The sequence below is a fragment of the Thunnus albacares genome, chromosome 11 (assembly GCF_914725855.1).
Source record: "Thunnus albacares chromosome 11, fThuAlb1.1, whole genome shotgun sequence".
NCBI classification, from domain to species: Eukaryota; Metazoa; Chordata; class Actinopteri; order Scombriformes; family Scombridae; genus Thunnus; species Thunnus albacares.
Genome location: NC_058116.1, coordinates 4,991,319 through 5,016,631, shown reverse-complemented (window position 1 = coordinate 5,016,631; position 25,313 = coordinate 4,991,319). Strand labels below are relative to the sequence as shown.

The 25,313-nt window shown below is 40.3% G+C and overlaps 2 protein-coding genes across 3 annotated transcripts in view; both read left to right on the top strand.

Moving 5' to 3' along the window:
* xpo4 (exportin 4) overlaps window positions 1-18,260 on the top strand; it is a 60,524-nt gene extending 42,264 nt beyond the window's left edge. The window contains exons 9-24 of the mRNA XM_044365689.1: window positions 2,575-2,749; window positions 3,570-3,746; window positions 3,908-4,050; window positions 4,217-4,362; window positions 5,183-5,360; window positions 9,213-9,372; window positions 9,696-9,865; window positions 10,391-10,565; window positions 12,193-12,399; window positions 12,773-12,859; window positions 13,777-13,957; window positions 14,054-14,175; window positions 14,312-14,442; window positions 14,618-14,735; window positions 15,071-15,163; window positions 16,498-18,260. Of these exons, the coding sequence (XP_044221624.1) occupies window positions 2,575-2,749; window positions 3,570-3,746; window positions 3,908-4,050; window positions 4,217-4,362; window positions 5,183-5,360; window positions 9,213-9,372; window positions 9,696-9,865; window positions 10,391-10,565; window positions 12,193-12,399; window positions 12,773-12,859; window positions 13,777-13,957; window positions 14,054-14,175; window positions 14,312-14,442; window positions 14,618-14,735; window positions 15,071-15,163; window positions 16,498-16,695 (2,461 nt within the window). The 3' untranslated portion in view covers window positions 16,696-18,260. The remainder of the gene's footprint in view (window positions 1-2,574; window positions 2,750-3,569; window positions 3,747-3,907; window positions 4,051-4,216; window positions 4,363-5,182; window positions 5,361-9,212; window positions 9,373-9,695; window positions 9,866-10,390; window positions 10,566-12,192; window positions 12,400-12,772; window positions 12,860-13,776; window positions 13,958-14,053; window positions 14,176-14,311; window positions 14,443-14,617; window positions 14,736-15,070; window positions 15,164-16,497) is intronic.
* Window positions 18,261-20,467: 2,207 nt separating this feature from the next.
* eef1akmt1 (EEF1A lysine methyltransferase 1) lies at window positions 20,468-25,199 on the top strand. Of its 2 annotated transcripts, none has more exons than XM_044365698.1 (5): window positions 20,468-20,570; window positions 22,196-22,397; window positions 23,203-23,285; window positions 23,666-23,955; window positions 24,268-25,199. In XM_044365698.1, exons 2-5 carry the CDS (start codon window positions 22,251-22,253, stop codon window positions 24,399-24,401), a joined length of 654 nt encoding a protein of 217 aa, XP_044221633.1. In that variant the 5' UTR covers window positions 20,468-20,570; window positions 22,196-22,250; the 3' UTR covers window positions 24,402-25,199. The 2 variants fall into 2 exon arrangements, with proteins under 2 accessions (XP_044221633.1, XP_044221634.1); XM_044365699.1 differs by lacking the exon at window positions 20,468-20,570 and adding an exon at window positions 20,633-20,893.
* The last annotated feature ends 114 nt before the right edge of the window (window positions 25,200-25,313 follow it).

Genomic DNA, 25,313 nt, shown 5'->3' with positions numbered 1-25,313 from the left:
TTGTTCCTCTGAAGCTTTTTTTTCTCCTCATTGTTCTTCTTCCATCTCCCTCACACACATTCGATTTGTTTTTCTTTCCGACACTCTGCCTGCACAGTTTGTCACATGAAATCCAGTCATTTATTGACGCTTCTTTTCTGAGAAATTGGGAGCCCTCGGTTTGTTTAAAATACAGAGAAATTGCTCATAATAAGATTGCATAGAGGAATGAAAACTGTGGTTTTAATGAGTAATCAGGCAGCCCTGAATTTGAATCTTCTTTGTGACTCTTATGGCGTGTTAATGTCACATGCGTAAGTGTGACATTTTTTAGCTGTTTTGAGTGATAAAAATACTCTGCTTTCAATCATAATTTGGGTCTAATATGTTTTTTCCACAAAAAAAGTGCAATTACCTCGTTAAAATCCTTAAAATGACAGCTGCTCCCTCTCCCTCAATAAAAAAATAAATTAGAATCTATGAATATGTGAATATTATTCATTTTAAAAGTTTTAACAGCTGGACACAAGATGTCTCCTACTTCACTGTAAAGTTCATTCTCCACGTGTTTGTGCACTGGAGGCTTCAAGTTTTCATATCACACTTGTGTAAATTGAATACTGGACTATGACTGGCTTCCAAACTAGTTATGATGTCACAAATCATGCTCAGGTACACACCTTAAACTGAGACTTTCTCCTCCTTCCCTGTCAAACCTGCTAAATAAGATGGTGAGCATGGTAAACTTCAGCATGTGAGCCTTGATATTATGAGCATGTTTTTCTTGATTGCAAAGCTACATTTCTCTTGAAATTATACTCTCATTTCCCAAAACTCTAAACACAAATGTTTAACTGCACACTCATCTTCGCAAACGTCAAACTTCCATGTCAAACTCTGTACTCAAAACCATGTAATCTTACATCTAAACCAAACTTTGCCTTCAGAGGTCACACAAAAGCCATCAAATACACAAACACTACAAAACAGCCATTACACACTGGTTCAAAGCCAATTCAAAACACTACTGTAAAAACATGTTACTGCAGTGAATAATGGTGCTAATGGTTTTCCCCCAGAACAACCTCTTTACATGATGAACACAATTTACTGTAGTGAAATAAACTGAGTGAAAAAGTAAATGTACTGTAAAAATATGCAACTGATAAAGAACATAGAATACAGTCCAATAATTTCCATGTATTTACCAACATAAACCAATGGAGAAAAAATAGTTTGTACATAAAGAAAGAAACCACATTTATTCTGCCTCAGGTCTTTGTGGGTCCATTGTTCCAACATAAGTGAACTAACCAATGACCGTGTCATCCATCCTGAGCTTCTGATTGGTGTGTGAACTATTTTAACTCTTAGTGTTTCCACCTGGAGAACTGTGTGTTAATTGGGTTCCAGCTGTGATGACTTGACTTAATGATATTGAATGCTTTCTAAATGAGCACAATTGAAAACAGGAATCATGTTTATAGTTTTGGGGAATGGGGGCTGTCTTTTGGTAGATGGCGTCATGGTTCAGCATGTTTAGTTAATAGGCCCAGTTATAGTGTGTAAGCGATTTGAGATAAAACTGTAACATGGTGATGTTGGCACATAAGTCAAAATGCTGCTGTGTGTACAGCCTCAGAGCTGCTAGCATGATGCTCCTGTTAGCATCAATAAAAGCTCCTTGATTTTATGTTTTTTTTTTTTTCTTTTGTTAGAAAATATTTGACACTTGATTTAAATGCTGTCTATCAACTCTGAGCCTTGAATAGTTATGAATACATGGCCGCATTACATCTTATGATCCTTCACAATCACTTCATTATGACGGTAGAGGCACTGTGGTTTGATTTGTCCGAATGGTGCACAATTCAGATTATAAGCCATTTTCATATCTGGTTTTCAAAATTCCACACGTGAGCCAAATATTATTGTAGCATGTCCAGACCTGTCACTTGATGCTTCATGGTATGAGCCAATGATAAAAGGCTTTTTAAAACGAGATGTGTAATTACAGCCATTTTTTTTCTACCATCTTGTACACTGCGCGCTGTACAATGAGGCAGAAATACCATGAAAATAACCTCAGATGCAGCTTTGGAAAACTGCTCAGGGGTCAAGTTGCCCACGAGTTTTGGTTAAGGATCAATTTTCATGCCTGATTCCAAACCTCAGTCACCAGCGGGTAAACTGGAAAGTGACCCCAGTTTAGCCTCAGCCTCACACTGGAGAGTGGAAATAGTCCTTCCTCAGGCCAAAGCACGGGTTTGAATTGAAAATGGAAAAGAGGCAGTTTGAACTTACTTAACCTGCTCTGTCAAGAGAGGGAAATACATTTTTACTTCGCAACATAATGACAGTGGCATATGGATTTGAATATTCAATAGACATCGTCACTATTTTATCACCAAACTCCGTACATACTGTACTGTGTTTTCATTCGGCTGGTGTTAATTTCTCACCCTGATTCTACAGTATCTGATTGTAGTGATGTTTTATCCAACGTAAAGTATGTGGATGTCTGTCAATGAATCGCAGGCTCATGAATCAGGTGCATCTTATCTTTAGATCATAATTTATTATCTGCATTCCCAGGATTGAGATCGAGGACTCCGAGGCGGTTGGCATCTCCAATATCATTTCCAACTTGATCACCATGTTCCCTCGAAGCATTTTAACTGCACTACCCAGCGACCTGTTCACCTCCTTCATCAACTGCCTCACGCTGCTCACCTGCTCCTTTGGACGCAGTGCCGCCCTGGAGGAGGTGGTGAGTACCAACACAGTCAGATCCTCCTCACTGAGTTCAGTCTCACTGGTTGAGTAGTTTGAAAGAAGAAGATGCAGTTTTCAACACTGTAGCAATTAATCAGGCCGACCTCTGATCACTAATAAAAATGAAATGGCCCAGTTGTTGATGCTGATGAGTTTCTGAATTCATTACTGATGTTGGAGATGGGCATTGCTGACTTTATAATCAGTTTTAACATAACATTAAAGAAGACAAGGTCATATACAATTGGTGTGTAAAGTTTAAGTGATGGCACAGTTTTTATAGATGTTTTTAGAAAAAGGGGCTGGACATCTGCTATATGTGGAATCCATATTACATGCCACATTTCTGGGTTTTCCTCTGGAAACTGGTTAGCTGATTTGGCTGCCCGACCCCCATCAGGTTTTCTTTTTTTTTTTTTTTTTTTACAAAATTGCGATGTGTTGCCCTGATTAATTACAATAAAGCTGAACTAGACAGATCCTTGTGCATAGGAAAACATGAATTTTATGCCAGAGCACTATTTTAGAACAGCGGCCATTGTTCAACACCCTGAAAATGATACTATATGTATCAATCAATGATGGTGATCAATACATATTGAATACTTATGACATGAATGATGAGTTGATCCACAGTCTGGTAGAACAAGTCCATTTTTTTCATCATTTTCCTTTTGTTTGTTTTGTTTGCCAGTTAGGGACTTTTTTTTTTTTTTAGCAAATAATATCTAACATTTGACACGCATCATTAACATTTTTAAACACAGAAACATTGTGATGGATTGGCAAACATTTCCCTCTCTTCCATTCCTCAGCTGGATAAGGACGACATGGTCTACATGGAGGCCTACGACAAGCTGCTGGAGTCTTGGCTGACGCTCGTCCAGGATGAGGAGCATTTTCCTCGCGGCTGCTTCGTCCAGCCGGCGGTTCAGGTCTTCAACTCATACATCCAGTGTCACTTGGCTGCTCCTGACGGTACCCGCAACCTGGTGAGACTTTGTTTCGTTGCTTGCTACTAACAAACAGTGTATATTCTCCTCATCTTGGCACTTATAATGTTTGCTTCTCTCTCTTCTTCCTCATACTTCCTCTCTTGTATTTTCTCTCCCACAATTTCCTAAAACCCTGAACCATCCTCCCCTCCTCTCAGTCAGTGAATGGCATAGCGTCTCACGAAGAGGACGAGATCAATGAGCTGCAGGAAGATGACAGAGAGCTGTTCTCGGACCAGTTATCCAGCATCGGCATGCTGGGACGTGTGGCTGCTGACCACTGTATCCCTCTGCTCACGAGGTAAACACATTCTACAATCAATACCAGCTCATTAGTTTCATCTCAGTGTGTCTGAGCTTTGATAATCCTCACGTTATTTGTATTGTTATAAATAAATTGGTGATCTTGGAGTTCAGAAGGAAACAGAAACAGTGTTCATGTTTGTCTGGTGTCCTCGCCCCTGCAGTCTGCTGGAGGACCGGGTGACACGGCTGCATGGTCAGCTGCAGAGGACCCAGCAGCACCTCATGGCTTCGTCTGACCTTGGATCAGTGGACCGCAAAGTCCTTGACGACCTCTATGAGGACATCCACTGGCTCATACTGGTCTCAGGTCAGCAACAGGATAGAAAACTTCTTCAAAAGAACATTTTGTTGTCATCTGATCTGATACTTTTTTGAGAGTCGATCATTTCCTTGCATGTTCCCTCTACATGTTAATGTTTCTGATTGCACTCCTGTCTGTGTACTTGAGATTGTATTTCCATATTAGCATTTATTTTAATCACGCTCACTAAATGAATTAGGTGTGACATTTATTATCCACGTGTCACATTTTATAATAGCTGTGTAGCGGACGACAGTATTGTATTAAATGTGTGGTTAAATTAAAATGTCTGATTTTAGAATCTGCTCATAAACACACAAGGAAAGTTTTAATTTACTTTGTACTGGTAATTAGTTACTGGAGGAAAGAATAAATGTAATCATACACTGAACTGTTAACAAAAAACATATTTGATTGAACTTTTTCCAACGAGACAATCCATTTTCCTTCACACGCTTTAAAAATAAATATACACTGTAGACATACGCCTGTTTTTATAGTGTTAACAAATGACTTCTCCAGAAAAGTATATTCCATTTAACTAACTTTATTTGTGAACTCCACCTAATTCTGTGGGTTTGACTTAATGAAATATTCTCAGAATCAGCATCATTAAAGACGAGCAGTCTCACCATTTAGGCTTTGTAAATGAAGCAGAAATCTTTTTATTTTTTTATTTTCTTATGTTCAGGTTGCATGGTGGGGTACAATAAAACAACACATTTGTGCAGTTGAAAGCACTCTTTACACCATACCAAACATTTTTGGAAAACCCCAAATTGAACTAAGCGAACAGACTAACCGTGAATCTGTCTGCTCTCTCCAGGGTATTTACTTGCAGACGACCCTCAGGGCGAAACCCCGTTGATCCCCTCAGAGGTGATGGAGTTCTCCATAAAACACTCGACAGAAGTTGACATCAACACGACGCTGCAGATCCTGGGCTCACCGGGGGAGAAGGCCTCCTCCATACCGGGCTGCAACCGCACCGACTCAGTCATCAGGTGAGGAGGATGTGAGACAAAAATTAGTTATCTGTGTTTTCTCAGAGGTTAATTCAATGTTTGGAATGGATTATTTTGGTTAGCGCTCAGTAGACATTGTTTCAGATTCTGCCGCTGAAAAATAAGGATGTTTGGGCAGGAATCCAGCTCTGCACTGTATTCACTAGAGTGCAGTGAAATGTTATTGTTTTGGCTTCTGACAAGTTTGTCCAGTCTGCCAGACACCTCGAGAGCTTTCTTGGACAGAATTGGACACGACTTCACATTCCCTTGAATGAGGAAGTGTGTCTAAGCTTTTGACTGGTGCTATAGTTCTTTTAAATTTGAGTCTAATCAGATCACTTCAGAGCAGAGAAACAATTAAATGTAAAATATTTTAAGCTGAGTTCATGTTTTGGAAATCAGTATCGATCAGATAGTGTATATAGATTCCTAAAGCAACCCCACATTTTTGAAATCCACTTTTTGTCTCAAATTCCCAGAATTTTTTTTTTTTTTTTTTTTTACATTGAGTGGAAAACTTGTGTGATTTTATACTCCTTCCAAAAAGATAGTTGTATGTGTACTGTCTAGATTTTTGTTTATATTAATGATGCTTCTGGTTGCCAAGGATTGAAGAGCTTGTTGGCCAGTCATTTAATGTAACATTTGTTAGGTCTCACTCAAACAACTTCACAACGTCTCGTAACTGTTCGTGGTGTCGGGTCAGAAAATTGGAATGTCGACAGTTTTAATCTCTAAACTAAACTAAGACAGTATATGAAAGTATGTTGAGATTCACTTTAAGACTGTAGATGAACTGTGAAGGTCCCAGCTGTGAATCTGTGGGAAAGGAGGAATGTTAAGTAAAGCGTGTCTGAAAAGAGTATACAGCACGGGTTTGAATATATATTTGTGACACTTGACAATGAATCAAGGACCAGACAAACTGCTGTCTGAGATGTGTTTGTAATGGAAGAGATGGCACTTCCCGCAGTCCTTGCATGTTGTGACACTTCATCTCACTTAACCAGCCAGACCTCCATAAACTCCTCCAGAATAAACTCTGACTGTCATAGTTGGACTTGAAGGTTTTGTCACAGTTATTGTCCCTTAAGACTGAAGGTTCGTTAACTTACTGAACAAAGAAGAAACTCATGTTCAGAAAGCAGGAACCAGAGAAAGCTTGATGTTTTTGCTTTAAGTGTTTATTAAAATTGTGTATATATTCATTTTCTGTAGAGCTTAAAGCATTAGTTGATTGATCTATTGGGCATCTAACAGAAAATGAATCAGCAATTTTGATGATCAATGAACTTTTTACCTTATTTATCAATATTGATTACTTGTTAAGTCAGTGTGAATTGAATCTTCTTGGAGTTTGGAACAGAAAGCAATTTGAAGAATTCAGTTTCCACCCAGTGAAGTCATGATGGCCAGTTCTCATCATCATCTGGACTAAATTCTAACTGATTCATCAGTAGTGAAATTAATCACTAGCTGATGTCAGCACTTCCCACCTGCACTGTGTGTTTGCTTCCCCATCACTGCCCGCCATCATTACTTAATAAAGTAGAAAAAGACCAGGTGCCAGGAGAGCCGCAGGCTGTAATGAGTGTCGGAGTACTCGCATTTCTATTTCCAAACACAGTTTCAGTTATCAGCTCTGAAATAGACGTGGCAGTTGCTGTAGCTGTTGACAAATCTTGACATGATTTTCTGTTGCACCAGAACTCAAAAGGAGTGCAACACAGGGAGGTCAGAGGAGTTGTTCAGTAAAGATTATTGAAGCATTACTCCCTCAGGAGCAGAGGTTTCTGACTATCCACGGCTCACTTCTCAGCCAACACTTTCAGTAAGAGCACAGACATATTTTTATGATTGTGGCACTTTATTCAAAACACAACATTTCTTCTCGCATTGCATTATTTCTGCCACTGTGATTGTTGAACATCAGTATTAAGTCCAGAAATACACCAACAGATAATAAAATTGATGCAAAGTGTGTGTTAGAAGCCTGGAAACTGGATGTGTGTGTGTGTGTTTTCAGATAAACACAGTGATGACAATAGATGGTAACAGCAGCCAGTGATATTGTCTGTTGAAGGTCATTGAGCCCCTGTGTTTTCTAGATTGTTCATTATGGGGTGTGTGTGTGTGTGTGTGTGTGTGTGTGTGTAAGGGGGCGACAGCAGTGGCAGAGGATTGCAGAGACGAGTGGCCGATGGCATCAGGTTTCCTAATAACGAGCGGCCGACCCCGGCTCCGTAAATGTCAACGTGGTTTTGTTTTCTGCAAACAATGTGAAACTGTGCACTGTCCTGGAGCGAGGGGGGGGGGGGGGGGGCATAAGCTGTTTTAAGCCCTCTGTCTCTCTGGCCTTTCATACACTGTGTGTGTGTGTGTGTGTGTGTGTGTGTGTGTGTGTGGTCTTGACTTTATGAAGTCCACTCTTTCACAATCAAGATGATGACCACCAACAAAAGTTTGATTATTTTGTTTTTTGGACTGGGAATATTGCTTGAAATCAATATCAAGAGACGTTGTCACATTTACCTCTAACAATGAATATAATGATATCTATAGAAACACTTATCTTTACACTAAACAATAGATTCTGTGATTGTACATAATATTTAATGTGTGGCAAAATGCAAATGAAAGATGCTGTGGTGATGATGATGTATGACATGGTTGTGCTTTAGGTTTTGGGAAACATTGCTCGTGTTTCTTCTTGAAGCTACAGCTGTTTTCTGACAGTATTAATATTTATTTTAATTTTGTTGCGCATCGTGTTGACTGAAGCCAAAGTTTCAGCTGCAGTTTCATCAACACTTGAATCATTCTCTCTATGTGAGTCAGACTGACGCATAAAGGATGTAGACACACGCTGATGAACAGTGATTGGTTGTTTGCGTTTAGTTTTGATGAGACACAGAAGGCAACAGATGACATCCTGTCTAAAGTCATGTATGTACTGGACAGAACAGACACGACTTCAGTTATGTCAGTGAAAGATAAATGATGTTGATTTTGGTAAATATTTTGTTTCATTGTATTTCTGAAAGTGCCAACAAAAACTTAAATGTTACATAGTTTAAATTATCAGTTGTCAAACTATTAGTTATTAGATGGACCAGACGGTTTATTTTTAATCATGAGAAAGTGAATTTGGCTAGTTTTCATGGTTTTTTTTCCTTTTGTCAACTTTATAAAATGATCAGCCATTGTGCACCATATTTACAATTACAATTTATAATTTACAATTTCATCTAGCAGACACTTTTATCCAAAGCGACGAACATCTGAAAGCTGATAGAACACAAGCAGGATCTAGTCAGGAGAGAACTACATGAGTAAATGCTATAAAGTTTGAGTCCAACAGGACGTAGACGCCAACAGGTGGTGCACAGAGATGATGCATCGAGTGCATAGATTGCACAGAAGCAGTTTTTTTGTTTGTTTGTTTTTGTTTTTTCTCTATCTTCAATCCATTAAGCGCAGAGGTGTTTGTGAAACAGCCGGGTCTTTATTCTGTTTTTAAAGATTGAGAGGGATTCTTGCTTTATTACTTTGCATTGTTTACAGTGGAGCTGTTGTGATCTGGAGGCCAAAACAATATGAAGTATTGTTCAACTTTAATAGTCAAATCTTGTATAAATATGTTGCTCATTCAGCTCTTTATGTCGTTGTCTCTCTGCTGAGTTCCTCCTCTTATCATGACTTTGGGTTTCTGTATCACTTTAAATTTCTCTCTCATCCTTCTTCATTCCCCCTGTTCTCAAGTCTTCTCTGTTTTTATCTTGCTGCTGGTTCTTTCCTTTTCCTGTATTTCAACTTAAATCCTCTGGTTTCTACCTTCCCTTGTGACAGGCTGCTGTCTGCAGTTTTGCGGACGTCAGAGGTGGAGTCCAGGGCGACCAGAGCGAGCCTGACGGAGCTGCTGAGTCCGCAGATGGGAAAGGACATCATGTGGTTCCTCAGACGCTGGGCCAAGACGTACCTGCTGGTGGACGAGAAGCTTTACGAGCAGGTATGATGCTCTCTGCTCCTCCCGTGTTCCTCCACACCTGCCGTAACTCAGAAAACATCATACAAAGAAAAGCATTTTACAAACGGTGCTGGAGGAGTTAAGGATTTGTGTTCACTTGACACTTGAATTTTTGCAGTAAATTCTTATCTAGTTTCTCCTCTTTTCCCATCAAACGCATCAATGGAAATGCTTTATGGCGAACCGGTTGTCTGAATAAATAAAGTTATCAGACTACCTTTCACCGGTCACTCAGCCGCATGTCGCAGTCTGTTTCTGTAATATCTTTTCTCCATAATAACAATAAACCATCTGTCTTTCCTCAGATCAGCATGCCCCTGAGCACAGCCTTTGGTGCCGACACAGAGGGGGCCCAGTGGATTGTGGGATATCTTCTGGAGAAGGTCATCAACAACCTGTCCGTGTGGAGCTCGGAGGCTGAGCTGGCCAACGACACCGTGGAGCTGCTGGTGACGCTGGTAGAGAAGAGAGAGAGGTGAGGACGGTGGTGTTCTGTTGGACACGCGGCTCAGTTCATGACAGCCGGGTCGCAAGATGATTTATGGGAGATGGAAAAGTATTAAATGTGTTTTTCATATTTTTTTCAGAAGTTTCTGATTCTTCTGCTGATCTTTTTAAAAGTACTAGATTCATTTGATTGAGCGTTTCAGCTTCCTTTAATCATTAAACAGATGAAAGTAAAAGGCAAGAATGATTGTTTTGATGATTTTCATACTGGATTGGTTTTGAACTGATTCAATGATCCCTCAGACCCACAACCACTAATGAAGAAAGAAATATCTTTTAATTTCAAAGTGAAAATATGAAAAAAATGGAGTAGTCACAGTTAAGTAAGTCACGAGGCAAAAACATTTAGACGGTCAGCTATGAGGCTTTCTGGATAAGATCATGTACCTGTAAGTGCCGCATGTGTTTCCAGAGGAATGACAGTAGATGTTGAGGTCACATCAAACACACCACAGACACTTAAAGGAAACCCTGCCTCCCTGTCTGTCCGCAGGGCAAACATCGTGGTGCAGTGTGAAAGCTGGTGGAACCTGGCGAAGCAGTTTGCCAGCCGCAGCCCTCCTCTTCACCTGCTGTCCAGCTCCGTGCAGAGGTCTCTGATGAAGGCTCTGGTCCTGGGAGGCTTCGCACACATGGACTCTGACACCAAACAGCAATACTGGGCCGAGGTAACACGAGCATATAGGTGTACAGTAAAGAATAAGAGCTGACATGGTTTGTCAATTAAATATTCACTGTTTCCAGCTTCTTAAATGTGAGGATTTGCTGCTTTTCTCTGTTTGGTATGTTTGGGTTTTGGACAAAAAAGCAATTTGAAGCATCACCTTGGGCTCTGGGATTTTTTATGAGCATTTTTCATTTTCCATCACCAAAGTATGATTAATATATTTATTTTGAAAATGTATTCATTTATCAATAATGAAACTGCCATTTAGCATTAGTAGCATGATGTCATTTTTTTAAAAAAAAGTTGTTAAAAGCACATAAACAGTGAAAAGAAAGTGATAAATACGTAGGAATTCTATCTCTTACTGGAGTTTGAACCATTTAATACAGACCAAATATGCCCCGAAAAAATAAAAAATACTCACTACATTGGGCTTAGGAGGGGGGGTGAGGGTGAGCGTCATGAGAGTAAAATTTTGTTGTGAAACTGGACAGAATGAATTATAACAGCTCTGAAATTTACAAAAATAAGACTCCGGTTGTAATAAACCAGAATTGTCCTTTAATGAGAAATGTCCTGCAGCTGTAACAGTTAACTTCACTTGGTTCACATCTGCTACTGAATAATGATGATAATTGATCATCTCACTCAAGTCATGAGCTTTGACCCTAAAAAATGCACAAAAACTGCTCAGTCCTCCAGAGTTCTAGAGCTCTGCAGACTCAAGTCAGATCCGAGGAGGAGGAGGAGGAGGAGGAGGAGGAGGAGGAGGAGGAGGAGGAGGAGGAGGAGGAGGAGGAGGAGGAGGAGGAGGAGGAGGAGGAGGAGGAGGAGTGATGGATGTAGTTGATAATATTCCCCCGTCGAGTCTTTCTCCCGCGTGTATAACATGATCCTAGTCGTGATCCTGGGGGTCTTTGTCTTAATAGGCTGACAGTAGTAAATGGGGGTGCAAAGCCACAATGACTCCAGAGTAATTATGGGGGGTATACGAGTGAGACAGCAGCTGTTGGATCCCACAGCTGCTCTGTCTGAACTTGGATGGCTCTAATGGAGGAGGAACCCAACAACTGATCAAACACTCCTTTGTTACATCTCTGCATTCCTCCTCTTTACTTACATGCACCAAGAAATCACTTTTATCCCGATCGCTCAAGTAACTCTGATTTGGTTTGACACACTGCTCACATGTTGCTACTGTTTTAAAACACGTATTACATTTTTAAAACTGCTTCAAGAGATTTTTTTTTAACACAATGTATTCATTTTTCCTTAGATCAGTTATGTCTGTTGTACCAGAAGAGCTTTACAGTCCACAGTAATCATCAAACATTATGTCCCATGTACTTCAATGTAACTTTTACTTCCATTTCTTGGATTGATAGACATAAATGACCCCATACTTTTTAAAAAATGAAACTACTAGAACTATTAATAAAGTGCTGAAAGCTGAAGAAATTTCTACAGGCTACTTCAAATGTTTTGGAGACATGGAGAACCTCTCTACAATGTGATGGATAATATATGTCCCATTGAAGACATCTTACATACTTAATGCTTATATTTGTCAAGGCAGCAGACCATTAAATCTTAAAATAACCTAAAGTTTCCTTGTTTCTCTCATTCAGGTGCTGCATCCTCTCCAGCAGCGCTTCCTCAACCTCATCAACCAGGAGAACTTCGCACAGATCAGCCAGGAGGAGGCCGTCAAACAGGAAATCGTCGCTACGTTGGAGGCGTTGTGCGGCATCGCCGAGGCGACGCAGATCGACAACGTGGCCTCGCTCTTCTCCTTTCTCATGGACTTCCTGTCCAGCTGCATCGGCCTCATGGAGGTAAGAGCAGGGTGAGAAGGTGGATGGATGTGAGTGAAATGTAACTTGTATGTTGTTGTTTAGAATATGGCTCTAACTTTAGATTTAGACGTTGACTCCCATTGGATCCACATGTGAAATACACACTAGGTTGAAGACAACATGTGCCATATTATATATATTACCATAAATAACTCAAAAGAGAAACTAACTAAATCTCTTTACAGTTTAAATGAGTCTTAAAATGCCATTGTGTTGAATGAGGAGGCCTTAAAACAAGAATGTAAAATAGTATATAAAAGCTTTTATATAACTTTGAGGTGAGATGAGTCTGTAAGTATCAGTAATGAAGACAAATCCACTCTAATCATGGACTTTTGCTTTTATCACTCAGGTTTACAGCAACACGCCTGAGACAATCAACCTCATCATCGAGGTGTTTGTCGAAGTGGCTCACAAGCAGATCTGCTACCTTGGAGAGGTAGGTGACACATCTTTTATCTACTTCCACTGTCTGACCTGCAGGAAATCATGTTTCAAATAAAACAGATTTTCCAGATTGTGGTTTGAGTGGCTTTACTGTCCAAATACTGAAACTGTACAAGACACAAACTGCCAGTGTTGAACTGGATGAAGGTTTTTCACCCATATTCTGTTCTGCTGCCTGTCACTAGTAGTCAGTAGTAGTTAATAGTGTGTGCGTCGACCTTTATTTTTATCTCATCAATAGCTGTTTAATCTTCAGTCTTCTTCTCAGTGAAGACATTAAACTGAAAATCCCATTTCATTTATTTTTATGAATAAGGTACTTTAATTATATTTACACAACAGACCTGCAATCTGTTGAGAAATTACATCAATACAATATGTTTTTGGTGATGCTGTTTTCACACATTCTGTATGCTAAACCTGCACCTCTGATTACTTTCTAATTATTTTCAGGCTTCTTGGTGCAAAATAATAATAATAGTCTGGACTCAATAAACGCACAATTTCCCTCAAGTGGTTCCTCACTGATGGGCGGAAGAAAGACTTCTGCTGGATTTTTATGGACCAGAACTGTTCATTTTCTTTCCAGAATATAATTAGAAAGGTGTGAATCTGACTGCAAGCATAATATAAAGGCGACAGAGTTTCATTAGTTCTCAGAAGACGACTGGAAAATGCTACAAGGAATTTAACAAATGTGTCACTTTACAGGAATATTCTGAAAATGTTTCATGTGAAAAAAATCTGCTGAAGAAAACAGACTGTTATACTGTTAAAAATAAAATGAACAAATCATAAAGTGCTGGCCTTTGTAGGTCACACAAGTCATAAAAAACTCCTGAGTGGAATCTGTGGAAATCTTCATGAAGATTTGCGAGACATTAACTGTCACTCTGTCCCTCCATCCAGACAAAGTCCATGAAGCTCTATGAGGCGTGCCTGACGCTGCTGCAAGTCTACTCTAAAAACAACCAGAGCAGGAAGCGGAGCGACGCCACGGCCGAGGAGGACCAGTACCAAGACCTGCTGCTCATCATGGAGCTGCTCACAAACCTGCTCTCCAAAGAGTTCATCGACTTCAGCGACACCGGTGCGTCGGCTGGGTGTTTCAGTCTTAAAACAAGGGCCTTGTTTGTGTTGCCTCAGTTGCTCGAGACTTAACTTTTCAAACTGCTGTGTGTTCTAGACGAGGTGTTCCGAAGCCAAGACCAGGGAACACCGGCCTCCAACCGGACAGTATCAGCAGCAGACGTTGTTCTTTATGGCGTCAATATTGTTCTTCCCCTCATGTCTCAGGATCTGCTCAAGGTGAAACAACATACCTATATAAGAGATTAATCTATGACTCAGGCTGAACATTTCCTCTGTGTGCTTTAAAAAGCTGAATCTGTCAAGTTAACATGTTCTGTGAGCTCCTGTTGATCTTGTCCGTGTTGTGTTCCAGTTCCCCTCCCTGTGTAATCAGTACTACAAGCTCATCACCTTCATCTGTGAGATCTTCCCAGAAAAGATCCCTCAGCTGCCCGAAGAGCTCTTTAAGAGCCTCATGTTCTCCCTAGAGCTGGGAATGACCTCGTATCCTCCCACTGCCTCTGTCTGAACTCTGTGTGTGTGTGTGTGTGTGTGTGTGTGTGTGTGTGTGTGTGTGTGTGTGTGTGTGTGTGTGTGTGTGTGCGCGCTCAACCATACTGCCTGTGATGAAAAAAAGCTATGTGTTGTGTAGTTCCTGCTCCTTAACGCTTGTGTTCAGGATGAGTTCAGAGATCAGCCAGCTGTGTTTGGAGGCTTTGTCTCCTCTGGCTGAACAGTGCGCCAAAAACCAGGAGAAGGACACGCCTCTCTTTATCGCCACCCGGCACTTCCTCAAGGTACGCCACACACCCGGCTGAGTCACATTTTTTCCTCAATAAAAATGGAGGTGTAGTGATGAAAGCATGCTAAAATAACAACACACATGAACAAATGTCGAATTTATGAGGGTGGGAAGTAAATCTAAAACTGGTCAACTGGAAGATCATTCAAAAAATATGAAAGGAAATAAGATTTTGTTAAGAAAATATTTTAGTACTGTATGTTGATGCTGCTCACTGCCAACCTGTAGAATCTTTGTTCTTGCAAAACTCATTTGGATATATTCTATTTGCTTTATCCTGTAATAACGACCTTGTTTGTTTACACCCTGTACTCATCCTCTCGTCTTCAGTTGGTGTTTGACATGCTGGTCCTGCAAAAACACAACACAGAGATGACGGTGGCTGCAGGAGAAGCCCTCTACACACTCGTGTGTCTGCACCAGGTCAGTAAATTACACAGAGCGCATGTCAGAGCTTCAGTCTGTTGGTGCCTCAAGGAGAATAGATCTTATATTGGAAGAAGTGCAAGTGCATTAACAAGGATACTCATATAAAGATGGATAATGTTCACCTAACAAATGACACTTTGCTTTGGCTCTGTTGATTTTCTTGTCTTGTGAAAACAGCTCCAGGCTTTTAAGATGATAGAACATGTAATTTGTGAAGGTGCTCAGTCTGGGTTTTGTGTGACTTTTATGAACTGTGAGTGAAGTTTTTAGACTACTAGATATTTAATGGTTCTGCTGTCAAACTGAATCCCTCGTATGAAAGAGTACGTTGTTGCTGCTGCCGGCTACCTTGTTTCTGCAGAATATTTTTATGAATTAAACAGACAAACTCTGGAAAAACACTTTCATAGGTGAGCTGCTCTCTGCACCACAGAGAGACACTAAGTTTCTTGGTAAATGACACCAGAGGCCCTCTAGTGGCCGCTCTGTGTCATAGCACAGACATTCTGACTTTATCCACTGTCGAGTAAACAGACCAAAAAATAAATAAATAAATTTAAATTTAAAACATGCTTGAAATGAATACAAATAATAAATTACAATACAGACATAAAAACAGTAAAACATTTAAATGAAATAAGGTAAGAGATCCTAATAATCAGAACATGATAGTATGAAGACAAACACTGAATCTAACAGTCCAGACTGAACTGACAATCTACCTTTTTTTTCATATCTGATAATAATATACAGGCCAATGTTCATCATAATATAACATAAACATTTTCAGAGCTGAAACAACTCATAGATAATTCATTCAATGATAGAAACTTTATCGCCAACTATTTTTAAATTGATCAATTTTACAAGAAAGAATATCAAACATTTTCTAATTCCAGCTTCTTCACTGTGAGGATTTTCTGCTTTTCATTATCTTATTATAGTAAACTCAATATTTTCAGGTTTTGGGTTTTTGTTTGTTGGTTTTATTTGTTTTGTCAAAACAAGCAATTATATGACATCACTAGAGCTTCAGGAAAGTTTGATAGATATTTTTACTATTTTCTGCCAGTTTTATTGACTAAACAAATAATTACATGAGAATAATCACCAGATTATTCAATAATGACAATAATCATTAGTTGAAAATAACTTTGTGTTCTTTGGTGGATAAACTGTGTCCTGGTTTCAAACAAGTATTGATATTTCAAACACTTCAGCCAATAATATTGAGCCGCTTAATGAACCAGTCAGGTTCTAGTATAAAACCTGCAGCACTCTTTGCTTTATCTGACCCTGAGTTGATCATCTGTTGCTTCTTGTGTCAGGCGGAGTACTCTGAGCTGGTGGAGACTCTGCTGTCCTCACAGAGAGATGCCGTCATCTACCAGCGGCTGGCCGACGCCTTCAACAAGCTGACGGCCAGCAGCACGCCGCCCACCATGGACCGCAAGCAGAAGGTCGCCTTCCTCAAGAGCCTGGAGGAGTTTGTGGCCAACGTGGGCGGCCTGCTCTGCGTGAAATAACCACTGGAAACCGAATCCGCCTCCACTCATCGTTATGAAAAGCAACCAATCAAACACCCTCTGACCCCCCGCCTGTTCCTGAAGAATTATGGGTAAAAGAGACGGCCTGATGCCTCTGAGGAGCTGCTGGGGAATCCATCTCATGCCTGAATGTTTACCCCGTTTTCACCTCCTTGGATTTTTTTTTTTTTTTTCTTCTTCTTTTTGTTTTGTTTTCCTCCTCTCTTGTTACACCCAGCCCCTCCAGATTGACAGACTTAATGATGGTGATGTGGTAACCATGGAGACTGGACTGCAGAGCAGACGGGCTCAGTCAGAGGATCCTGCCCTGTTAGACTGAAACAATGGAGCACTGACCATCATGACGACGGGAGGCAGAGCTGCAGCCGACAGTGATGTTGTTTTCCTCCCCGGCCACCTCCTCGTGTACCTGGAGGCTCCTGGAGCGCGCACGCACACACACACACACACATATAGAGTGACATTGAGGGTCAAACAGGTTGCAGTTTTTGGAAAGTTGTGAACTTTTTTTCCAGTGTGAGGTTTTTGGATGTAGCTGCCGGTATTAGAGGGGCCATTTTTATTTCAAGAATGCCATGGCGACCACCCACTTCTCCCAGTACACTCACACACTTCATTTTAACAGTTTCCATTTTTAAACACACACACTTGCACACACATCGCCCCAATTCTTCCCAGAGTGCCTTTGTTTTGTTGATTGTCCTGTGTGTGTGTGTGTGTGTGTGCGTGTGAGCGTGTGTGTGTGTGAAACATGTCCTACATCTACTGACAACGTCGACCGTGCCTGCCATTCGCCAAGAATACAGCGGATGCACACACACACACACACACACTCACACTCACACACATAAACAAACATGCACACACGTCAAATGTTGCCATGACAACATAGGTATGGCCGGCCTGGCTGTCTTTGGTGATGCTGAACCACACAGAACAGGAGGAGGGTGTTTGTTGATGCTGACAGAAAACCAAAATCAGATTGTGTTTCACTAAAGGGTGTAAATATGTTTCAAAACCCATGAGGAACGTGTGTTCAATGACAGGAAACAAAAACACTTCACTGAAATGTTTTTATATATTTGCCAGTAAAGGGCAGGAAGAGTTGTATGGATTCAGCTAAAGAAGGAGAAACTTGCTCGGTGTTGAGCTTTGAGGTTTGATATTTTTTTCTCTATTTGGATTGTAGTATTATTACGTTGCGGGCCCCCTCCCTCGCCTCGGCGCAGCGGACAGACGAAGGCCCGAGACTGATCGGGCTTCTGATGTTTGGCCAGAAGATAAGTTTAGCAGATGAATTTCAGTAGTATTTTTCTACAGCAGCACATCCTCCATTTCGCTCTTCAACACACTGGATTGAAGCAGAGACTGTTTGAGTTGAAGGACAGCAATAACAAACCAAATAAAAAGGAGCAGAGCCACTTGTTGAAGCATTAAGTTGGAGACAGAACCCTCCTCGTTCAGAGCACTATCCTGGTTATTGTAGAATGGCTGTTTTGTTAATGAAGTGTAAAAGTGTACATAAACTTATTGTATAAAATGTTCTGGCCTCCTCTTTTTCCTTCCATGTGTGTTTGGTCTGTTGTAATGTCTGTTATTACTTTTACTTTAGAATGGAATAAAGTTATTGATTATACATTTTAGTTCCACCAGCTACACCAGCAGCCGTTCTTCAAGATGGAAGCAGGATGAATTTTGGAGGTAAAATACTGTGTCTGTTTTAAACTGTCTGGTAATTTCATCTAAGTTGAATGAAAGAGGTGGAATAAACACTGAACTAGATTTTTTTTTTTTTTTTTTTTTTAGACTAAAGTGGCAGGGTGTCTGCAGGGTTCATCAACTGAGTTTTTGGAAGTTTTTGATATTTTAAAGTGCAATTCATTTGAGAAAATAAAACTATTGACCAGTTAGAAAGCAGCCTGCTTCATGTAACTCCACAAAAACAACCAAAATGTCTGATTCTGAGGTGAAAAAACCTTGAGCTGAATTTAAAATGTGATATTTAAACCATTGAGTTTGATAACTTGTTAAATGTCTAAAGACATTTTCAGGTTATTCTTAAATATTTGAGTCCCTCAGTTGAACCCTCAGTTTTTTCACATTAGTGAGACCAAACCTCCAGAATAATTCAGGCTTTAGAAGACAACTTAGTTTCAGTATAAATTCACGAACACAGCTGAAGAGTTTCCATTAAAGATTTTGTGTTTGTTCACTGCTTTTACAACCATTTCTGATATAAAACTTTAAAAGTGTAAGAAATCCTCAATAATTCAATGTTAGTCCATGTTTTACGATCTGTCAGGAAGTTCTGTGCTGAGAGCAGCCCTAAATCATGAATGTAGAGTTTTGGTGGTGGGGACAGTTAATATTCCACAGACTGTACCTTTAATTTATTTTTTTGTCACCAAAAGAGTGTCAGGGGTCTAGTACAGAAAGACATAAAGTATTTACTCATGATGATCAGAATGGTAGGCTGACCGTATCCAAAAACTTTATTGACCAAAAATAGTGTTGAAATATAGAAAAAAAAAACAGTTTGTGCAGTGAATAGATTTTCCTTTTAAAAAGATAGGAACTGTAAAGAAAATATAGAAAGCAACAAAAAATGTCTGGTTTGTGCAATCATAACATTCAGTTGTGTATAATCAGTTTTAATCAGTTTAAAGAAAATACAAAGTCTTGAAGGAATAGTTACATTGGCATTCTTAAATAGAAATGTGTGAATAAAAATGAATTACTAGAAATTACAATGACATCATTGCAGCCTGACAGACTGGGCAGCACAGAGGAGGGTCGTCATTTTTGCCACAGATGTTAAAAGCAGAGATACAACAGAGTGAGACTGATGGCTGCTGGAATGATGGAGAGTAAAAAAAGGGAAGTGGAAGTTTGTGTGTACCCAGTGGCATGTTTTCCCCCCAGTAAGAAAGCTCCAGTTAAAGCTGTTGTTGTTGGAGTTTCTCACAGAGGGGATGCAAAGAGATGTAAAGAGTGTAAAGAGGTGACAGACAGCTATACAATGAAGAGGTGTGATAAGTAATATTAATGAGTAATGAAAAGTATGAGACTAAATCTGTTATGCTCAACTTTGATTTGTTCTTGGACCACATCTCATACCCAGTAAGGCAGCATGTTCCCAAATGTTTGCAGTGCAAGAATTGTTGGAGGTTTAGTCATAGTTTGTTTGTATGTAGGAGTGATTTTACCACATGTGGTAAATGTGGGGAGAATGACTGTGAAGGAGACTGTGAGAAAGATCCAGAGTCTTCTTTGCAAAGGGAGTCATGCAGCAGGGAGGATAACTGTCCAGAGAGAGTAAGGGAGGCAGAAATAATCAGGGTCAAATCTAAGAAGCATGAGGAAGTAGCTCAGAAATGTTATGATGTGAGACAAGAAGCTAAAGAGGACAAATCAGTCAGGAAGCAGGATGAGTTTTGCTTTTGTGAGGATCACGTGAAGTTTTGGGCCTTTGAGAGGAAATCTGAGAAAATGGACATAATTGTAGATGCAGTGAGGAGATTTCTGGGTGTTGTAGTTTCTGGAGAAGATGTGCAGCATCTGTTGAAAGAAGGTTTTAGCTTCTCTCAAACACCTGAAAAATGATTAATTATTATAAAGTTATAGCAGTGTGGGAGATGGGTGGGAAGAGGTTTTTATTATTTTATTTAGTCATTGGAGAGTTTAGTTTAAATCCAGTAGATGGCAGTAATGTAACATTTTGGATGCTAACCACCACTAAAAACCAATAAGAGGAAGAAGAAACCCGACAGTTTGAGTTGTCCCTTCGCAGGATCCATACTTTCGTATTACGTCATCATTCCTGGACTTCTCACATGTCCACAACAGCAGCTGAGGTGAGTTTTTTTCTGTTTTTTTTGTCTCTGTTAATAGTGACCGGATGCTTTATTGGTGTCGTTGTGTTTCGTGTGCAGCTCGTGTAACTTACAGTGTGTCAGGAGAAACTCTTCCATCCATCCATCAGCTGTTTCCTCACATGTTCCGTCATGTCCACGTGTTTCTGCTACTTTAATTATCAAAACACAACAGCAGACAGAACGCAAACTAGTCAGATCCAGTGTGACTGTTTGTGTCTCTGAGCTGTGCAGACAGCTGCCCCTCTACATCGAGTCCTGTGAATGTGCAAAGACAAGAACTGGAGGTGAAGGTGCAGGTGGAGGTTTGTGTTATGATCAGTTTCTGTAGGTAGGGAGGCGCATGTCCGTTGATGGATTTGTAGTCAATCCTGAAGGAGACAGGGAGCCAGTACAATGAAAACAGAATTGGTGTTATATGTTCGTGTTTTCACACTCTCATCAGGATGCTGGCAGCGCTGTTCTGAATGTACTGGAGCTTCTGGATGCTCCTGCCAGGAATCCCTGTGAAGAGCACATTGAAGTAGTTCAGCTGTGAGGAGATAAAGACATGATCTCTGCATATGACAGGTTTAGAGAGAACAGAGTTTAGAGATGTTTTTGAGATGGTAGGAAGAGGTTTTACATAGATGTCTTATATGGTCATCAAAAGTCAGTTGAGGGTCAGACCGAACACTTAGATTAGTGACTGAGGAGGAAAGTGAACCAGCAGAGAGAGAGGAGCAGCCAGTCTGTCACCATATTTTAATGTCTCTAAACTTTGATTACATCCCTTTAGAAAGGTCCGTTTTAAAGGTTCAGTTCACCCAAATTAGTTCATGTAGTGGTTTGTGGTCATGCAGATATGTTTGGTTTTATTTGCGATGGTAGCTGGCTGAGATTTCTGTCTCCACTCCAGATACATGGATGTAGACCATACATTTTGTTACAGTTGTGAAAATTTAAATTAAAAAATCAACTTTAAAGATAACTTAGATCCAAACAGCAACAGATATGACACAAAACTAGAATTATTGTCCAAAACTGTATTAAATTGTCAGAGGAAACACTGCTGCAGTTTTCAGCAGGATCGTCTCCTGAAACGTTTCCATCAGAATAATCTGAAACATGTTATATGAATATGTTTTAAAAAGCATCACATCTGTGTATTTCTGTATTTTGAATGACAGCAAAGACATGAGTTTCTGTGGTTGTGCTGTTTATCTTTACTTTCATCATAGAGTGGTAGTTCCTAACCCAAAGTCTGGACTGCAAGATGATAAACAAGAGAAGGAGGAAGGGAAAAAAAACATTTCTGATACACAAAATGAATTAAAATAAAAATGACACTTGGGTTGAGTTGGTCACAGCTGGTAGACTAGGTGTCACAAGTAGTTGTTTTTAAAGCGGTCCAAAAAAGTCTGGAGCCACTGTTTCAGAGGAAAATTCACAGTATTGCTTTTCTAGCTGCATGTTTCATTCACACTCCCAACCTGTCTTGTAGTACATTCATATATCGTAATAATAGTAGCCTATTTATATAATTTAATAGCCTAATATATGATCATTTCTCTACTCCTGTTCCTGTTTGAATGAACCAGTTAATTTTCTTATCTTTTTATTTTCAGAAACTTTCCTTCATTCCTTAAGAGCAGCAGATCTTCCTCCTCTGATCAGTCAGCGATGAGTGACAGCGATGATGACGTCCCCACACTGTCAGCTCACACTCTGGCTGCCCTGCAGGAGTTCCTCAGTGAGACCAGCAGCGGACTGGCTGACAGCACGACGCCCTCGGACCAGTTCGCTGTGGGAGCAGTGGAGGAGGACTGGGTGAGCTCGCTGGATTTAGAGACAGAAAACCTGATGCTGCATCAGCGTATCTGTTCTGTGGTTTGTTCGGTGGCGACGCAGTAAAAATGCTGCACAGACACAGAGGATTAGAGATTATCAGGAAGCTGCTGAAGCATCAATCAAGAGCTGTTATCTGACTTCTTGTGTCAACTGTTAAGATGAGTTTTGGAACCATTTACAGCTGATTTTATCAGCTTATCACAGATATATTGATGTATATTTCAACCAATATGCAAAAGTTGTCATTTTTGCTCGAACGATGACTGAAACAGTTAATCAGTCATCAAAGTTTCTGTCAATTGACACATTGTTTCAGCACTGATTAGTTTATCAGGGATCCCTCAGATTTCATTATTAGGATCTGATGAAGGTATGATCATTTTGATTGATTAATAGTTTAGGTCATTTATCAAACACCTGCTGGTTCCAGCTTCTCAAATGTGAGAATTGGCTGCTTCTCTCTAATTTATATCATTACACATTGAATATCTTTGGGTTTTGGACTCTTAGTAATCTGAAGACATTGAACTCTGAAAACTACGGATGGAATTTGTCACTATTTTCTGATGTCCTGAACACTAAGCGAGTAATACGTTACTCGGAGAAAAAGTGCTAGTAATAATTGTTAGATGCAGCCCTCATCTCAAATACCCACTATTAGTCAAGCCCAAGTATAACTTAACACAAGTTAACTGAAGTAGCTTCTGATAAAACCATGTTCACAGTGTCACTGATGTCTCTGTCTTTCTGTGTGTGTGTGTGTGTGTGTGTGTTCGTCCACCAGCGGATGAGTCAGTTCTGGTACAGTGACGAAACAGCAACACAGTTAGCTGAGGAGGTCATACGTGAAGCTGGAGAGGGAGGCAGGTAAAGCTACACACACACACACACACACACACACACACACACACACACACACACACACACACACTTTGAATGTGGACAGATTTCTCTTCCATAAAATATTGTTTTTCAGATTTTCTTCTAATTGTTGTTTTGTTTTCAATTTCTGGATCTCTCATCAAGCTCCAGTCTGTACTTTGCTGCATTACATTCAGGTGTATTTTGGGATCTTTTGGGTGTGTCCATCAGTCTGTGTCTCTTCTGTGATGGACAGACTCTGAGGGAGTTTTCTCTGTATGATTGTAAAACATAGAAAGAAGCTTCATACTCTTATTGAACCCTCCCAGCTTCATCTGCAGCATGAGTTTCTGATGAAATGTGTTGGCGTTTCCTTTTACCTGCAGGATAGCATGTGTGAGTTCGCCCAGTGTGTACCAGAAGCTGAAGCAGGGTGTGGTGGACGGTTCAGACCGGGTGTCTTCTGTCGTGTTGGAGTACGACCGTCGCTTCGCCACCTACGGCGATGACTTCATCTTCTACGACTACAACGAGCCGTTGTCTTTCCCGGCCAGCGTGGCTCCTCAGAGCTTCGACATCGTCCTCGCCGACCCGCCATACCTGTCTGAGGAGTGTCTGGGCAAAGTGGCCAAAACCGTCAAGTACCTGAGCAAAGGCAAAGTGCTGCTGTGTACAGGTGAGAGGAGGAAGTGCTCTGCTGTTGCTTCTCATGTATTATCATTATATTATCAGGTTGCAGAGATTAACACCTGATTGTCTATCAGATAAATCCCTGACAGTCTTCTAAAAAACAGTCACAGTGTGTTTTGACACCACTGGAGGGCGACACAGTCAAAAACAGTGGTTGTAAAAGAATCTCACTGAAGCTGCATCTTTTTTTTTTTTGTATACAAAATGATGACAGCAGCTTTATTCCCTTCATGCATGTTGTTAAATGTTTCTGAGCAGCTTTTTAACATCAGATGTTTGTGTGTGTTCTGTTCTGCAGGAGCCATCATGGAGAGTGTCGCTAAAGACCTTCTGGATGTAAAAAAGTGCAGCTTCCTGCCGCAGCATAAAAGAAACTTATCCAACGAGTTCCGCTGTTTCGTCAACTATCCCTCCCGCCTCCTGTCCTGCTGAGCCGAACCTCCGTCTGATCAGCTGCTCAGAGCACAAACAGCCTGGAGGAGGGAGGACGCTACTCTGACATTTCTAAGTGCTCCTCTGCTGTTGATGGATGAACAGAAGCATCACGACCTACAGCACCACCTGAAACATGTCGCCTGCTGTTTTTGCATTTTAATTCATTTTGGTTACAAGTGAACTTGAGCCTGTAAACAAGTCAGTTTGTTTACTGAGCAACATTTTGGCAACCTTCTGGCTCACTATTGAAACAATTAGTGAATCTGTAGAAAATGAATGAACGTTAATTTCGATAATCAGTTAATAGAAGCCAGTAACCAAGAAAGAATGGCAAATATTTATTGGTTTCAGCTCCTCTAATGTGAGGTTTTGCTGCTTTTGTTTTCAAATTTTAAAAAAATCAATTTATTTTAAATTAAATGTCACTGTTGCTTAGACAAAATGAACAAAATGAGGCTCTGTGGCATTGAGCTGGACGTGGACTAAACATAGAGATCAGTTCACACTTGTCAGCCTCTGAAAACAGTTTACTAGTAAAGTAAAAATAGTCTTCTGTGGTTCTGGACCAGCTTTGTCAAGTCTGACAAAACCCCCCCTGATGATGTCATAGTGAGGTCATCAGGATTGTGTTGTTTGGACTTGGAGACTTGACTGACACATACTGAACGTCCAGATTGTCACTAACTGCTCAGTGTGTTTTAGTGGAGCTTTAACAGAATTGGACAATCACACATGCAGTCATCTGGAATATTTGTTGTTTTGTTACTAATTTGTTATTAAAGTGTGTCAGAAGAACTGTTGTCTCAGGTTTCTGCTGATGAGAATGAAAAAACCCCACAATTGTCCATTGTTTTTTTTTTTTTACATCAGAAGGTGGCGGTGTTGATCAGGTTGACGTTTGACTGGAGA